We start from the raw sequence: 19,045 nt of genomic DNA on the forward strand, positions 1-19,045 counted from the left end.
GAAGTTGTTTATGAAAAGCAGGGGAAAAAAGTTGACCTACCTAAAATGTTAGGTTTACCTTACAAAAAGTTAGGTAAACATAGAAAGTTGACCTAAACACTGTATAGGTCTTGTGGCTGTGGAATGGATTGAATTGCGGTATTGGAACCTACGCCATACTCCTCTGAATTGGAATTAGAGGTTGAAAAAGAAGGGCCATTCATTTTGAATCTTTTGAGTCGAAAGGAACAAGAATACATGGACCATCTAACATATCCAAAAAATGACACATACAAATAAATTTGACATAACATTTAATTTAAAATCTTACGGTATTGAATATATGAATCTTTTCCAGTTATATAACTCTTTTACAATGTAACTCTATTTGATGTGAGACTTTATCCCATACCGAGTCAAGTCAATTCACACTTAATACTTTAACAGAATCATTTAAGATAGAATTTGAATTGATGGATTTAGATTTGGATTTTAGATTTGAAATTCTTGAAATTTTGAATTTTAAATCTCACATTTGAGATCTATATATTTAAAATCCTTTATTTGGGTAGGTTAAAAAATTTCAAATGATGAAGAGAGATAAATAGAGATTCCAAACGAAAATGAAAAATAAGAAATGATGAGTTAATTTTTATTTGTTTTAATCAACAAAAGATGAAAAAAAGATATGAGAGTCATAGAGTTATCATTAGTAAAAATATGAAGAAAACAAGATGTTTGAAACGATTAGAATTTCAAATTATCTCAGTGTAAATGGAATTTGCAATTACTTTTATTTTTTCATTTTCTTTTTCCCTTTCTTCTTCTAAATATTGAACCCTAAATCAAATCTAAATTCCTTATTTAAGATTTTTAATGTTGCTATATTTTATTATTTCCAAAAACTTATAAGTAAAATTTGTATAAGATATGCATAAGATTTTAAGGATAAATTTTATTTGAACATTACTGTTTTTCATAGTTAATTAATATGAATATTTTTGTTTATTTACATTGAAATATATGATTTTAATTATGACTGATATAACTTTTGGTTAATCTCTAGTTGAATTACTGACCTTTAAACTAGTACCTTGACTAGTTCAATGACTAGTCTAGTGATAGAAATTATATTTGATTTGATTTAGGGTTTATTAAGAGTTGATTTAGTATATGGGGTTTAATATTATTTGTTTAGGATCATATATTTATTTTATCTTCAAATTCTGGAGTCGCATGATAGTGGTTATTTGCAATGGGAAGTAACGAGAGCCACTCACTCTTAGGACTGTCAATCACCAATCCACCTGTATAGATCTCTCCAGAAGTTTTGGTCGTTTATGAATTTTTTGGTCTTAATATACAGGATCGTAGGGCCCACATCTGCAATGGGAAAGTAACGAGTGCCACTCACTCATAGGAGTGCCCATCATCAATCCTCCTACATAAATCTCGATTGTAGTTTGGGTCTTGCCACTACAAAAAAAAAATTGATTCTACCAGTGACTGAGAGGAACATAGTTATTGATGGGCGTGGTTTCAGCGTTGCACGTGAATGGAGGCGTGGGAGAAGCAAGTTATGCTAATAATTCCTTATTACAGGTTAATACCTATCTTCATCAAATCCTCTTTAGCATTCCAACTGTTTGCATGTCTCCAAGAATGCAACAAGTATATATGGCATGCTTTAAAATAGTGGTTGTGGTAACATCATTAGGCACCAAAATGGGGAATGGTTAGAGGTTATAGCTCTAAGCTCTCAGTTGATCCTCCTGTCATAGCTGAAATTCTTGGAATCATCCAACGTCTTAATAACCTGTGTTGGGCCCATGGGTTTAAGGAAATTTTTACATCTTTGATCATCCCCTTCTGTTCCACAAAAGGAGGTGAATGATGAAAGAGATGGTTAGTTGTTTGTTGTTTGTGTGTGTGTGTGTGTGTTCACACCTACATAATTGATGTGCAGCAAAAGGTGATTACTTTAACTAAACCTACAAGAGAGGAAGCAATAACTTGCTTGTACAAAGAAAGAGTCCCTCGAACCCTATCAATTGCTGACTTGGGCTGTTCTTCTGGACCAAACACTTTGTTTGTGATTGGTGAACTGATTGAAATTGTGGAGAAGCTACGTAGAGACCTAAACCATGAATCACCAGAATACACCATCTTCTTGAATGACCTCCCAGGCAACGATTTTAACAATATCTTCAAGTCTCTTGAATGCTTCAAGCAAAAGCTGAGTAGCCGAGTGATAGGTGGGATTGATCAATGCTACATCACTGGGGTTCCAGGTTCTTTCTATGGCAGAATTCTTCCTACTAATTCATTGGATTTTGTTCATTCATCTTCTAGTCTTCATTGGATGTCTCAGGTGTGCATACTTAATGATCACTCTCTCTTTGAAAGATTATTCAGTATGTTTTTCTGCCTATTAAGATTATTGAGAATTTATTTATTGTCAATATTTGGAAATTAATTAAAGTGCGGTAATTTGTTAGTTACTCACTGTGTGTGGGATTATCAATCCTATGTACTTGGAATAATTTTATGTCCCTTTTGGTTCAATTAAAGTATGGACTAAAGATGGAACAAAATTTTGCTCGTTTGGACTAAGAAATATAAATCTAAAAATTTGATTTGAATTTTTTAAAGTAAATTAAAAAAATTCAAATCTCATCTGAGCAATGAACACTTTGATGCTCATCACATAACCTCATTCTCCTTCTCCCCCTCAATTGGGGGAATCAGCTTCAATGCTCAAGAATCATAAAAGTTGGTCTGTCCATATTTAAGGTTTTCTTTAAATTTTTATTTCATATCTATTAAAATGAAAAGTTATAAGTTTTTTTAATAAATTTATTATCACTGATCTAGACAATATAGATTCAATATGCATACTCCAATTTAATATTAAAAGTTTTTTATAATTTTTATTAATCTAGATATACTCAAGATAGTCTATATTTGATAATAATTTTTTTATAATTTATAAAAATTTTAGTTTCTTCAAATACAATATTAAAAATAAAGATAATATCCAAAATAAAAATTTCAAAAAAAAATTGGAAGTTAAAATTTTTAAATCTAAAATGTCGAGTTTGCAAATTCAATTTTTAAAAGTTGTAAAAAATCTTAATATTAAATTTGGATAATTTAAATTAAATATGGATTGTCCAAATTAATGATAACATAGATTTATTAGAATTTTTATAATTTTTATTTTAATATATATAATAAAAATAAAAAATAAAAATTTTAAATTTGGACTGTCTATATTAAAATATGGAGAGTCTATATCTCATCACCCTGATGAGCCCCACAATGCTCATCAGGTGATAGCACTGAAACCAAACCCCCTAAACTCTTGTTTCAACTTCTAATTTTAATTTCAAGGGTTTTTCTGTTTGTGATTTCTGAATTTTATTTTTAATTACTACTTACTAAGGTTCTCATGGTAGCCAATTCTTGCGTTGCGATTCCATCACAATTCAATTTTGATGTGCGTGAATAGTGAAAGATTATAATTAACATCGCTTCTATTCTATTTTCCACCTCCAATTCCTTCAAAACGTCTTCCATGATATTCAACCGAGAGTAACCATGTCGAGACGATCACCCCCTATAAATTAACTTATGCCAATTATATTAACTTGTTTGTAATATTTTTTACTTCAATAGAGAAAGCCTTGACATGCCTCCTTAAAATTTTCATTTTCCCCCCTTTACTTCTAATAAATTTCATTAAAATTAGGTGTATCTGGGAGTGGCATATATAGAATCCAAAATTAGTTGCATTATTCACAACTGGCCTCTACATTTTTTTTATGTATTATATTCTTATATACATATATATATATATATATATTGATTATTTTAAAATTCTATTTCTTGAAAAAAATTTATGAATCCCCCCCTCTAAACTAATTATTTTTTGTGTTCTCATTGGCATAGGTTCCCGAAAGTGTAGAGAACAATAAGGGCAATATTTACAGTGCAAGCACAAGCCCTTTAGATGTCCGAAAGGCATACTACCACCAATTTCAAAGAGATTTTTCATTATTTCTCAAGTGTCGTGCTCAAGAACTTGTTGAAGGGGGCCATATGGTACTTACATTGATAGGAAGAAGTTGTGACGACCCATCTAGCCACGAATCTAACTACATTTGGGAGCTTTTAGCTACAGCACTTAAAAAAATGGTTTTGGAGGTACGTACTTATATTTTTTAGGAAAAATTATATTTAAAGATTCTCTAGCAACGTTGTTTGCAATTATAGATCTTGAAATTTTGAAATTAAAAAAAAGACTATGGTCTTTGGTTGAAATTAACATTTTTCAAATGGAATTTTTTTCAATATTCATCTTTCCTATTTTCCATACTTAGCTTCTAATATTTTAGCACTTAGTATTATTAATCCACATTTATAGCACACATCTTTAGTCTTTTTAATACTTAGTTTTTCAATAGTCATCTTAAATCTTATGATCAATATATAATTTGGACCTTGAACTATTGGTTCAGGAGCGATATAAACCATATACCTATAATTAATACATTTTAAACCTTGAATAATTAAAATTGGTACATCCTCCCCCCTCGTTAATTTGAAACTAATGACGATTACTTTTTAAACATATAGTAGATAGAGAATGTGGGCCCCACTATCTTTAAAAAGTAATTGTTGTTAGTTTCAAATTAATTGTGTGGGCGAGAATGCACTGGCTTTAATTGTTTAAGATTCAAAATATACCAATTACTAGCATAGGGTTCAAATCATTCCTGAATCTATAGTTCAAGGTCTAAATTTTATATTAACCCTAAATGTTATTGATATTCATTTTTCATATGTCCAACACTTATTTTTTATTCTTTTTAGTAGAGAAAATATGAATCATGAGTTTTGAAAATATCCAAGACAACTACTAAAAAAAAGTGAAAAACTGAGTACTGAATATGTAGATGCCAGGTATTGAAAATGTAGAATATAAATACAAGAACAAATAAAAGTTTTAATTTAAACCAAGGACTACAACCCAAAATTTCAAGGTCCTTAAACGTAATTAATGTTCTGAGGGGTCTTTAACTGTCATTTTCGCTATTTTTTTAATTTGACTATATATATATATATATATATATATTTGAACACAGAAATTTTCTACTAAATGCATTACAAAAAAAGATCATGATAGAAGAATTTGTTTTGGTGAGTGGTGTAGGGAATCATAAAGGAGGATCAGATAGATTCATTCAACTTTCCTGTCTACTATCCATGCCCTTCTGAATTGGAGTTAGAGATCGAAAAAGAAGGGTCATTCACTTTGAATCGCTTGGAGGCATTTGATGTAAGTTGGAAGGCTGCATGTGGTGAAGAACTCAATGATAATAATAGTGGATTCAAAGTTGCACAGCTTATAAGAGCTGTAGCGGAACCTCTACTTGCGAGCCACTTCGGAGAAGCTATTATGGATGATCTTTTTCTTCGTTACCAGTGTATAATAGCTGATCATTTGGTGAAGGAGAAAACTATGTTTGTCTTTCTCACCTTATCTTCGACCAAAACAATTTGAAAGAAGCCAACATATATGGTTACGTTCTATAATATATTGGCAATGTGTAACGAATAAACCATCTATCTGTCTTCATTTCTCATTCTGGGATTGTGTCTGTTTGATTTTAATTGGTCTGGTCATGGCACCGATCGGTTCAAAAGTCAATAGTTGAACTATGATTAAAATATACAGTTGTAATTAATATTAAAATAATACGTTTTTAATTTTAGATATGTTAAATTATGTGAGGTAGTGTTATTTGCTGATGTAAAGCGTTAGGAAAATTAAAATTGTCCAATATGTGAATTGTCTTTCATATTTTTTAAAAGATGAAGTTGACATGTGTGTGTATCAGGTTTACCTAAAAATTGAGGTAATAGAAAACTGTTAGGTAGATTTCTACCGCGTATTTTGGAGGCAGTATATTCACATGGCTTTGGTCATCTAGAAAAAAAAAAATTGCTGATGATAATAACATTAGTGAGAACAGTAATTTCCTGACTAGTTTCTTTAGGGCTTGCTCTGTTTGTTGTTTGTTTAGACTATTTTCTTGTAGTTTCGTTTATTTTATCACAAAGATTGGTCTCTAAATTTGTATCATTTCTGTCTTTACGTAATTATCCATGCTGACTTTTTAGTTGGGTATTCTCATAGCTTAAAAGGAAATTTTTGCATATTTGATCATCCTCTCCTCTTTCACAGGAGGAGGTGAATGATAAAGGGATAGTTAGTAGTTTATTGTTTTTGTTTGTTTAACATATTGATCTTTAAATCAAATCTAAATCCTTTATTTAAGATTTTTAATCTTGTTGTATTTTATTATTTCCAGAAACTAATAATTAAAATTCGTATAAGATTTTCTGGATAGATTTTTTATTTATTTTAAAATTAAGAATGTTTTTATTTGAATATTACTGCTTTTCATATTTAATTAATATGAATTTTTTGTTTATTTGAATTGGAATATATGAATTTAATTATTATTGACCTAACTCTGTTAATCCCTGATTGAACCATTGACTTTTAAATTATTTTCTTAATCAGTTCAATAACTGGTTCAGCTTTTAATATCTTGATTGTACATTTCTAAAAGTCTAAGAAACATATCTAAAATATTAGGTTCACCTAAAAAGAAAAAACGTTAGGTAGCTTGAGATACTACGCACTGTTGAGGTTTCGAGAGGCTGTGGAATTGTCACATTGGAGATTCTATGCAAAGGAGAGTGTGACTTCAGATATGGAAAATTCTAGTTCCGTCGAAGCAGGCAACGACCAACTTAATTAGATAATCTAACAGAAGGGACTAATAACATCAAAAAATGAGCAAAAAAAGAGCCGTAAAGGATTATTATTCTTAGGGACAAGGATTATGACGATGGCAGACCACGCGTGCATGTTATATGTATACATAGGTCATCTAACACCCAACTTGTTCACTGTTGTTGAATTAACCATAAGACGGTAATTAATACAGGGTTTTAGTAAACCAGTGTGTATGGAAATCGTCACTATGAGAGAGCTAGCATCAAGTCATGAACAGTGTAGTTCATAATTCCTTAAATTCCATATTGCCCAAAATAGTTCATATTATTAGATGGGTTAAAGGATAATTTGGCCTATAAATTATAGGTCCAAAAACGTCTAGCATCCTAAACTCATTTTTTAATTTGTGCAATGTTTTCTTTTAACTTTTAAAAATGATACAATATAGTTCTACAAAACATTTGTTGACTATAAAATACAAAAAAGAACCAGCAAAATTATAGAAAAAAGATGAAGAAAATAACAGAAAAGGACAAAAAATTACAAACAAGGACCCAAGAGTTTCTTTTTTGTCATTTTCTAGTCAAATTAACATTTGCTAATGGTAGCTAGGGGTTATGTTGTTCCATTTCCAAAAACTAAGAAGAAACATTGTCCGTTGGAAAAATGGTTCAATGAAAAAATTACCCTATTTATCAATACAGGGTATCCAATGCTCATTGAAAAAAGTTTAGAAATAAAAATGAATTTTAACTTTATAATTTTCACTACGACAGTAGGGTTCTTTATCATGGTTTTTCATGTAGAAAGGTTTCTCTTTTCAACCATAATAGGTTTGAATAGTTACTTTTATCCTTTTCTTACTACGGTTGACCATTAATAAATGTGCTTGATTTTATTCAATCATGGTAGACCCTTTTAATTATTAGTCTTGTTCTTTTTTATCATGATTAGTTTAATTGTTAGTTTTAACTTTTCTATTATGGTAGTGTAATTTAAATTTTTTTATTCTTTTCCACCATAGTAGTTTCATGTACTTTTTTTTAAGTTTAAAATATTTATTCTTGTTGCATTGCATATAGTTTTTATGGCAATATCCATTGTTCACACATGTTCTTCCGTTTCAATTAGATAGTTGTTTGCAATGCTTATTCATTTTATGGTTGGGTTGCATCCTTTAGGAGGGAGAAAAGGATGTAAAATTCAACATGTTATTATCGGTTATATGCCCTAGAGCAATGCACTCTTTGGGCTAATGTAAGAGATGATGTTAAACTTTAGAGAGGAAATACAAATTCTAGAGGAGGATATATATATATATTCAGAAAGTATGATGAAAAGTCAAAGAAATCAATAACGAATAAGAAGCATGATGAAATATTCAGAAATTTTATTGTGAGAAAGTAAATGAAATAAGGTTTGAAACTAATGATTTTGAAGACTTTTAATTTGTAATAATTAAGATGAGATGGAACTTGATTTGGAAAATGATTGCTAAGTAAGTGCATATATAATTGAAACCATGGGAAATTTTAATGCTATATAGGTTGATATAATTTAACGCTGGAAGATGACGTTGGTAATAAGGAAGTCAAGAAAATGAGAAATTATAAGAGAGTTTTACAATTAAATGCCACAACGCATTGCATTTATAATCAACAGGGTGGATTAGTGCCGCAAGTAATGACCACACTAGACATAATTGTTATGTGAATAGTGAATCTAATGAGAATAAGAGATTGAAAGGTTGATTGACAAGCAAGTAAATGAATGAAAAATGATTTGAAGAGATAAAGGTTAACCAAGTTTCTTCAACCAATTCAGTAGCCTTTAACCCATATTCCAAGCCCACTTAGTTGGCAACGCTAAATGGTAAAAAATATATTATGGCAATAGAAGAATATATCTTTGTGCTTTAAATTAAAAAAAAAAGGGATAATGTAACTTATAGTTTTTTGTTTGTCTCTGTTATTGATTTGCTCTATCAACTTTAATTTTTACTAATTTAGTCCTTCAAGTTTATTTTAGTCATTAATTTAGTTCTTATTCATTAAAAAAGAGGCAACGCTGCTAAAATTTTCTAATATAGATAACAAAATATTGATAGTAATCATGTGATTAATGAAGATAATTGCTATTATTTAGTCAAAAACAAAAACAGAATCTCAAGTTTTTAAAAAATAAAAGAACGAAATAGAGTGTAAGGGATTGTATTGATAAAAAATAAAACTAATTTGAAAGTTAATTTATTCTCATTTAGCTATATATACTTGCTAAGTCATCAATATATTTTAAACATTAGTTTATTTTGAAAGCAAATTTATATTTTAAAAGTTAAAGAATTCACATGATAATTTTAGAAAATATAAGGGACAAAATTGATAAAAAAATTAAACTTAATTGGTTAAACTAATAATTGAGACTTGAAAATTTATTATCCTTAAAATGATACCTTCTATGTCTTTTCTCCTGGCCTGGTCCTACTCCTTTCAAAGTAGATGGCCTCAATTAGTCCCGAAAAAATGACAAAAAATTTCAAAAATTAAATTAATAACAAGTATATTCTTGAATTTTTTTTCATGAAAAATAAGTTAAAATATTGATTCAAATAATTACAAATATAAAAATTTCAATCACATATAAAACATTATAATTTCAAATATAACTCTTAAATTACAACCAGAATTCTTATTTATAACTATTTGAATTTATATTTAAAATTTATTTTTTAAAACTTTTGTTGACAACTTAATTATTATTATTTTAATATTTTTGGACATAACTGCCATTCTTCCATAAAAGCTCTCGCGAGGTCCGATCCATTGTTTGATTTCAATCCAATTTCAATGTCTTTAGTAGCAATGAGTGAAAATTAATTAAAAAAATTGGTACACTCGGACTAAAACACAAGTCTAAAAGTTAAATATTTTTCAAGTCTAGCAATGCATAGTATAAAGATATAAATAATAATTTATTTTATGGATAATGAAACTTAGTCTCTAAAATTTGTCTCATTATAGATTTAGTTATTTACAATAAGTATATATATCTTGCCACATATCAAATCCTTTTTAGCATCCCAATTGATTGATGATTGATTGCTTGCATGGTCCCATGAAGCTAAGGTATAAGAAAATTCATAAAATATACTAATAAATATACATATTAATTTAACACTGCACGCATATTCATGATTAATTGGTGATACGTGGACAGAAAAAGGTTATTTCTTTAACTAAGAGCTTAAGAGAGGAAGCAATAACATGCCTGTACAGAGAAAGACAACCTCAGAGCCTGGCAATTGCAGATCTAGGTTGTTCTTCAGGACCACACACTTTATGACTTGTGAACTGATTGAAACTAAACCATATGAATCTCCAGAATACATTGTTTTCTTGAATGACCTCCCTGGCAATGACTTCAACAATATCTTCAAGTCTTATGAATGCTTCAAACAAAGGCTAAGTAGCCAAATGGTAGGTGGATTCTGCCTACTAGTTCTCTGCAGTTTGTTCATTCCTCCTATAGCCTTCATTGGTTGTCTCAAGTATGTATACTCCCTCGGTCTCTCTAGTCCTATTATATATGAAAAATTCTAAAATCTTATTTAGTCCTAAATATAAGTTTAAACTTGGTAGTTAAATTTCCCCCTAATATTATCCTGCCTTAATTACACCAATTTATAATTACTAAACACAGTTTATTGTGGTCGTTAATTTTTGTGAAGGGTAAAATTGAAAAGTCAATTTTTTTTACAAGTTTAAGGATATTAACTATTATTTCTTAAAATCTATGAATTTGGTTTATTCTATAATTAAGTCCGGGGGATGGTTAATCTCTTTTTTAATATTATTTATAGATTTTCACTTTTAATTTTTTTTTTTTTGCATTTTAAATTTGGCGGGCTCATTAGTTGGTTGGTATGATTATCAATTTGTAGGTAGGAAACAATAATAACTTTTGGTGGTGGTCAGCCCCTATATTAATTTGTGACTTTTAACCTTAATATGCCCCTAGAATTCATTTATCCTCCTTGACTCTTTTAAGAATTTTATTAAAATTATTTATCATTAGAATGTATCAGTTTTGATGAATTTATTGTTATAATAATTTAAAAATACATTATCGACAAGTATATACATTTGGTATATTCAGTATGAAATCCAAAATGAGTTGTATCATTCAACACTTTTATCAATGCCTTCTATGTTTTGTATATACTGAGATGTACATTGATGATTAAAAATATTTTCTTGAAAATAACATTCTTATTTATAATTGGTAAATTCTGCCCCTCTAACTAATTCTTCTAGTTTCATACACATATGTAGGTTCCTAAGGATGTGGAAAATAATAAGGGCAATATTTGCATGGCTAGCACGAGTCCTTTAAACGTGAGAAATGCTCATTGCCATGAATTTCAAGGAGATTTCTCATCGTTTCTCAAGTGTTGTGCTAAATAACTTATTGAACGAGGTCGTATGGTCCTTACACTTGAGGGAAGAAGTAGCAGTGACCCATCTTGCAACATCTTGGAGCTTTCAGGGAAGGCACTCAATGACATGGTCTTGCAGGCACATCTATATTTTTATTTCAAAGCCTTTTAAATATAGAATTTTCTTTGACATATATCAAAAATAAATAAATAAATAAATGAAGGAAGAATGATAGTTGACTACCAAAAGAGAAAATTAATGACATTGAGATCCTAGACAAATTTATTTAAAAAGCAAGTTGCAAATATCATTACAAATAGTTTAAAATTTTAGAGTTTCGATTGTAAATAAAACATTTAAATTCTAAATGTGACTCTAAGTTTACAATTAGAATTCATGTTTCCAATTATATGAATCGATAGTTGCAACTTATTTATTTTAAAATTTTGTTGAACCAATAAAGTTGGTGTGAGTGGTAGTGCTTTTGTTTTTTAAGTAAGTGGTGGGGGTTTAAACCCAACTTTCATGCAAGTAGTAATTTAGTTAGGGGAGGTATATCAAGTACTCTTAGTACATCACGGGTGATATATTTTCTGGGACTTACCAAAAAAACTTTGTTGAAACTTAATTTGTTTTGGTGCCTGGTGTAGTGAATCATAAAGGAAGATCAAATGGATTCATTCAACGTTGCTTTCTACACTCCGTCCCCATTTGAATTGAAATTGGAAATTGAAAAAGGAGGTCCATTCACTTTGAATCGCTTGGAGGTATTTGAAGTACGTTGGAAGGCTGCATGTGGTGAGGAACTCAATGATAATAACAATGAATTCAAAGTTGCACAGTTTGTGGGAGCTGTAATTGAAACTCTCCTTGTGAGCCATTGTGGAGAAGCTACCATCAACGATCTCTTTCGACATTTCCCGGATATAGTAGCTGATCATACGTCTAAAGAAAAAAACTGTGTTCTATAATCTTGCCGTATCTTTGACCAAAACAACTAAAGAAGCCAACATATGATATAGGCTTCTTAAAAACAATTAAAGAAGCCAACATTTTGGAGAAGCTGTCATCAACGGTATCTTTCGACATTACCCGGATATATTAGCTGATCATATGTCTAAAGAAAAAACTGTGTTCTATAATCTTGCCGTATCTTTGACCAAAACAATTAAAGAAGCCAACATATGATATAGGTTTCTTAAAAAAAAATTATGGGGAAGTGTTTTATCGAATCCTACATGACTGTCTTCATTTTTTTATTATTTCTTTTTTTTTTTTGAGATTGTGTATGCTTGATTTTAATGAAACGCTCTATTACTTGAGTAATATTGTGTCCAAATAATTTGTGATGCCGACAGGGCCAACAGATTTTTTTTTCTTTACGGATCAAAGTAATTAACATTCTAGATCAAGAAGTACAAGAAATTAGAAATAAATACATTTTCTTGCTATTCAAGAAATGGGTGAAAAATTGGATCTAGATTCCATGAGCATTCCAAATCTTCTTGCCAGTGAGTGCATACATACTGTAGCCACAAAGATTTCACCAACATTTGAAAATTTATACTTGACTAGAAATAAATGAAACAATGAATTGAACAGGGGTTTTATAAGAATGCATTTTAATCATTTGTCTACAACATATGAATATACAGTTAGATTCAAGGTTGTCAAACTCAAGAGTTTATGTAAACTCATAACAGAAATATAAACTCCAATCGTAAACTCATAAGAGTTTATCTTTATTAATAACTATCTATTAAAAATATATAATTCAATAATTATAAAATATGACTATAAATTGATGTAAATATATTTCAAATATAAATCATTGAAATTAAATTAACCTCCATGGATAGATTATCATACAAAACATAAAATTTTCAGAATAGGGTAATATTTTTAGTATTTTTTATTTTCTTTTTTATTAATATTATTTTTTGCTTTTTACATTTTTTTTCTTTGAATCCTATCACGTCTATGAACTAAGTTCTACGTAGTATATACTTAACTCACTCCACTCGATAAAAAATTGATGAGTTTAATAAATTTAACTAAATTTATATTTAGTCTGAGTTTATGAATTAGTTGACATGATTTGTAAACTAGAAACGTAAAAATAATAAACTCAGTAGTTGAACCAAGTTTGTATCTAGTTTGAGTTTATAAATGAGTTAATATAATTATGTGAAGTAGAAACATAAAAATGTTAAACTCAAAAAGTCAACTTAAGAGTTTGACAACTATAATTAAATTGATGTATAGGACATAGCAAAAATATATATCTTGTGCCAATATCTGTGGCAATGATTTGATTTGAATCGACATTCTCCATAATATCACTTGGAACAATCACCAAGCAAAAGGACCTAGGACATTCACCAAATTCAGATCCTGAAAAAAAAAAATCAAGTATATACTTAAAAAAATCGATGAATCTCTTATTATTTATCATATTAATTGATCAACTTCAATAGTAGCAACATAGGCTTTCATTTGGTTATTTGATTCATTTTATGCCTCTATTCTCAATCACGGCTAAATTGCAGTCAATATTATAAAATCCAACCAAACACCATTGAATCAATTGAGATATAATACTGATTTTTGATTCATTAGTTGATCATAACCAAATTGGTTGTAGTGCCCATTTGAATTTCAGTTAGGTATAATAGATTATAAAATAATTGATTAAGTGATAGATTTTAATCATAATTGGTGACATTATGACGCAATTTGTTTGGATACTATTTTTCTAAAATTATTTTTAAACAGAATTGAAAATGTTTGGATAATTTAATCAGAATAAATTTTAGTTATATAAATTATTATATAGTTTAATTTTTAAATATAAAAAATTAATTTTTTGAAGATACAAAATTTGAATTTTATTAAGGGAAAAAAAGAGAAGAGAAAATAATTTAATTTTATTTTTATTAAATTATGTGCTTTAGAGTTGTAATTTTTTTGTGGGCTTTTTTTTTGTAATTTTCTTTCTCCAATATTTTTTGATAAACTTTTGACAAAAGCTGATTCCATCAGTTTACGGGAAAACACGTGTAATGCATCAGAATCGATTTTTGTCTTATTTTGACTGTTTGGATAATTTGTTAAAAAAAATGATATTGAAAGGGGAAAATCAATTGTTTTCGCTTATTCAAACACACTGACAATTGAAGTAATATATTTTTTTAGTAAAAAAAGTAATATATTTCTAATTTTAAATCCTAAAATACGTGAGATGGAGTTATTGCTGAAACAAAATCACGCATGAGGAAAATACTGTCACATGAGTCCTCCTACTACATTGTTTTTAAAAGATGAAGTTAATAAGTTTTATGAAAAGCAGGGGGAAAAAAGTTGACCTACCTAAAATGTTAGGTTCGCCTTGCAAAATGTTAGGTAAATATAGAAAGTTGACCTGAACACTATAGGAGTCTAGGCTGTGGAATGGATCGAATTGCCGTACTGGAACCTACCCCATACTCCTCTGAATTGGAATTAGAGGTTGAAAAAGAAGGGCCGTTCATTTTGAATCTTTTGAGTCGAAAGGAACAAGAATACATGGGCCATTTAACATATCCAAAAAATCACACATAAATAAGTTTGACATTACTTAATTCAAAACCTTATATTACTAAATCTATGAAATTTTTTCACTTACATAACTCTTCTCCAACGTAACTCCATTTGATGTGGGATTTCATTCCATACCAAGTTAATTCACACTTAATATGCCAATAGAATCACTTAAGGTAGAATATGGATTGATGGATTTAGATTTGGATTTTAAATTTAAAATTTAAATCTCACATTTAAAATTTATATATTTAAAATCTTTTGTTTGGTAGGTTAAAAAGTTTCAAATGAAGAAGAGAGATAAACTGAGATTCCAAACTAAAATGAAAATAAAAAATTATGAGTTTATTTTTATTTTTAATAAACAAAAGATGAAAAAAGATATGATACTCATAGAGTTATCAACAGTGAAATATGAAGAAAACAATATGTTTGAAGTTATTAGAATTTTAAATTATCGTGGCACAAATGAAATTTGCAATTACAAAATAATTATAATTTGAAATGGATTTAGTTTACTAAATTCAAATCCATAAATATAATTTTTGTATACCCAAATGAAGAATCTGGTTCAAATCCAAATTCTAATTAGTCCAAACACACTCTAAAGGTGTGTGAACTAAGTTGGAAGGCTGCATGTAGCGATTGAAGAACTCTGATAATAACAGTAGATACAAAGTTGCATGGCATAGTTGTTTCTATAATACATTGGCAATGTGCATAGAATACATTACCTATATCAATCTTCATTTTTCACTTCGAGATTGCTTATATTCGATGTGAATTGGCCTGGTCAAAGCAAAGCACTAATCGTGATTCATGATTCATTGGTTGAATTATTATACACTATTAAAAAATAATCTCTATATAATAGTTATTTTTTTTAATATATAATGATTTTTAACCGTATATATTCTGGCACCATATAATTTAGAAGAAACTATATAGCAGTTTTTAACCGTTATATAGTTGCATTTATATATTTGTTATTTACAAATAATCATTATATAGTTTGTTTCAATTATTAGTCTCATGAACTTTTCAATCAACTATATAATAGTTTTCCCAAAGTAACTGTTTATATAATTGCTTAGTATATGATGGTTATTTCACATAACCATCATAGAGTTAGACTTTTGATCATTTTTTATAGGTTTCCTAAACAACTATATAGTGGAATCGTTATATATATTGGACCATATGGCAGTTACATAACTGCTATATCGTTTAGTCTTTTTTTTTTTAAAAAAATAAGGTAGTTGCATTTTCGCGTGCATACAATAAAAAAAATAGAATTTATTCCAGAAATAGAATTCTAAGAAAAAACCAAATTTTGTGTGCATGGTCAATATTTTCAAAATCAATTTTCAAGAGCTTCAAAATTGTTAAAAAATGCTTATACAGTAAAGTAATTATGCTTATACAGCCAAGCAAAAACCTATTGAAAGTTAAGTTGGCCAAAATTAGCCTAAAACCAAAATTGACCAAAGTAAGTATGTTTTGTCTAAGTATAAAGAACATATAAAGAACCAAATTGAGTAAGCTAATGAACAATTTCATCATTTTTGTGTTTGGTTTACCAATTGCTTGAACTGTATATTCCTCTACAAATAAATCCTTATGGTACCATTAGCCAAACATAACAACAAAAATCAAACTTAAGCATGTGATATGGGTAGTATAAATGTAAATTATTAAAATTACTGAAGTAGATATATAAGACACACTTGTTAGGCATAGTGTCATCATTCAATGCATTATTGACTATGTCTTTCATGCACCTTATGATGCTATAACCACAATCCATAGACTATGTATTAATTATTTGATGTGAGGCTTCCTATATTAATTGAAGTCTACTAATACTTTAACAATCTAACAATTGTAGTTGGTTTCAAGATTATTTTAAGGCCTAATAGAGCTTCTTCTATGAGAATCGTGTGCTTCTCTACTCTCTAATATATGAGACTTACGGGGGTTACTTAATATATGTTCTACTTCTAGATTTTAGAGTATTTTCTTGTATAAGTGCTTCGATAAAAATGATTCTGAGTTTTGTGTTTGTTTGTTTGTTTTTTTTTTTTTTTTTTTTTGCAATGGTGAGAGATGATAGAACTAATAATAGAATCAATTAAAAAGGAAGAGAATAAAGCGCTACATAAAAAATCCAATTAATCTGTTAATTAAATAGGAAGCGAAGGGCCTTAACCCGTTTTTGGTTCATTCTAAGCCGAACCGGGTGGATTGGGTGGAGATGAAGAACGAGATCATTATCAATTTAATCTTGATCATTTTTTGTAATTTATTCAGTCCCTGTTTGTAATTTTAACTCATTTTTTTTATAATTTTATTGGTCAACAAATAGCCAAAATCAACTTTTTTTTAACGGTAAATGCTACATTGCACAATTTAAAAAAAAAAATAAGTTTAAGATCTGAAACACTCTTGGACTTATAATTTAGAAACCAAATTTCCTTTTAACCCTTTTTTTTGTAGAATCTGATATTTAATTCAATCTTATCAAGCTCGATTATTACGAGGATGCAAAGAGATTGCTCTCCCGTAAAAACCTTTTTTTTTTTTTTGGGATTGAGACTTGAACAAGATTTTGTGCTTAAACGGGTATAGCCCATCCCACTAAAACTAACATTTATTATTAATAAAAATAAAAATATCTATTAGTGGTTAAACATAATATTTTTAACATTATGATTAAAAACAATATTTATGTCTTTCAAATTAAAAGTACTATATTTAAAAAAAAACTTGAACTTCTTTACAATTAAAAAGGGAAACAAGCAATGATAAGTTCAATAATTCCAAAAAGAATAATAATTCCTAATAAATTAACTTCAAGAAATTGGCATATATTGACCTGAACACTATTGAAGTCTGCATCTGGTGAAGAACTCAATGATACTAACAGTGGATACAAAATGGAACATTGTAAGAGCTGTAATGGAACTTGCGAGCCACGTCAGAGAAGCTATTATTGAAGAAATTTAATTTTCATTAATTGTTGCCAGTACATATTAGCTGACCGTATGACCAAGCAAAATACTGTGTTCGCCAGTCTTGTCGGATATTTAACCTAAACAACTTGAAGAACCTAACTTATATGTATCTTTCTACGATACATTGGTAATGTGTATCGAATGCGTTATCTCAGTTTGTGTTCGTTTTTCTTGTTTACGAGATTGAGTGTAGGCTGATTTAATTGAATTACGGTGATAAAATAATGTTGTAATAATCTGTAATGTCTAGAATGCCAAATACTTTTTTTTTTGTGTAACAATAAATGCTTTTAAATAAAGAAGCACAATATATAAATTTAGAAATAAATTATAAATTCATATGCTTTTCTTTCTTTATTTATTTTTAGAAGGCAAATGTCATCCCCCTAAATTTGGAAATAAATATGCTTTTTCCTTCATAATTTTATTCATTTTACACCTTTCTATGCTAAACTGACAAAATGGCAATTAATGTTATATTTTATTATTTCCAAAAACTTATAATTAAGATTTATATAAGAACACTTGTATCAGATTTTATGGATAAATTTTTTATTTATTTGAAAATTAAGAATTTTTTTGTTTGAACATTACTTTTTCCCATAGTTAATTAATATGAATATTTTTTGTTTTATTTAAATTGAAATATATGATTTTAATTATGATTGATCTAACTCTACGTTAATCCCTAGTTGAACCATAGGCCCTTAAACTACTACCTCAAACAGTTCAATGACTAATCTAGTGATAGAAATTATATTTGATTTAATTTAGAGTTTATTAAAATTTGATTTAGCATTTAGGGTTTAATATTATTTGTTTAGCATCATATAATTATTTTTTCTTCAAAACTCTGGAGGCACATTCTAGTGGTTATTTGCAATGGGAAGTAACGAGAGCTACTCACCCTTTGGACTGGTCAATCACCAATCCACCTGTATAAATCTCTCCAGATTTTGGTCATTTTTGAATTTATTGGTCGTAATAGGATCGTAAGAGCCCACATTTGCAATGGGAAGTAACGAGTGCCACACGTTCTTTGGAGTACCAATCATCAATCCTCCTAGAACCACAAGAAAAATTGATTCTACGAGTGACTGGGAGGATCTTAGTGACAGAAGAAGCATAACTCTAAGAATGGGCGTGGTTTCAATGTTGCCCATGAATGAAGGCATCGGAGAAGCAAGTTATGTTAATAATTCCTTATTACAGGTATATACCTATCT

At 28.9% G+C, this 19,045-nt stretch overlaps 1 protein-coding gene and 1 pseudogene across 1 annotated transcript; both read left to right on the forward strand.

Annotated features, from left to right (window-relative positions):
* Positions 1 to 1,421: 1,421 nt before the first annotated feature.
* On the forward strand, positions 1,422 to 5,791 carry LOC129314236 (S-adenosyl-L-methionine:benzoic acid/salicylic acid carboxyl methyltransferase 2-like). The gene is made up of 4 exons (XM_054957599.1): positions 1,422 to 1,581; positions 1,946 to 2,350; positions 3,931 to 4,185; positions 5,195 to 5,791. Exons 1-4 carry the CDS (start codon positions 1,507 to 1,509, stop codon positions 5,543 to 5,545), a joined length of 1,086 nt encoding a protein of 361 aa, XP_054813574.1. The 5' UTR covers positions 1,422 to 1,506; the 3' UTR covers positions 5,546 to 5,791.
* A 2,569-nt stretch (positions 5,792 to 8,360) lies between these two features.
* LOC129314113 (S-adenosyl-L-methionine:benzoic acid/salicylic acid carboxyl methyltransferase 2-like) lies at positions 8,361 to 12,197 on the forward strand (annotated as a pseudogene).
* Positions 12,198 to 19,045: the final 6,848 nt, after the last annotated feature.

Source organism: Prosopis cineraria, unplaced genomic scaffold (assembly GCF_029017545.1).
Source record: "Prosopis cineraria cultivar Desert tree isolate PC_DT_omini unplaced genomic scaffold, ASM2901754v1 PC6, whole genome shotgun sequence".
NCBI classification, from domain to species: domain Eukaryota; kingdom Viridiplantae; phylum Streptophyta; class Magnoliopsida; order Fabales; family Fabaceae; genus Prosopis; species Prosopis cineraria.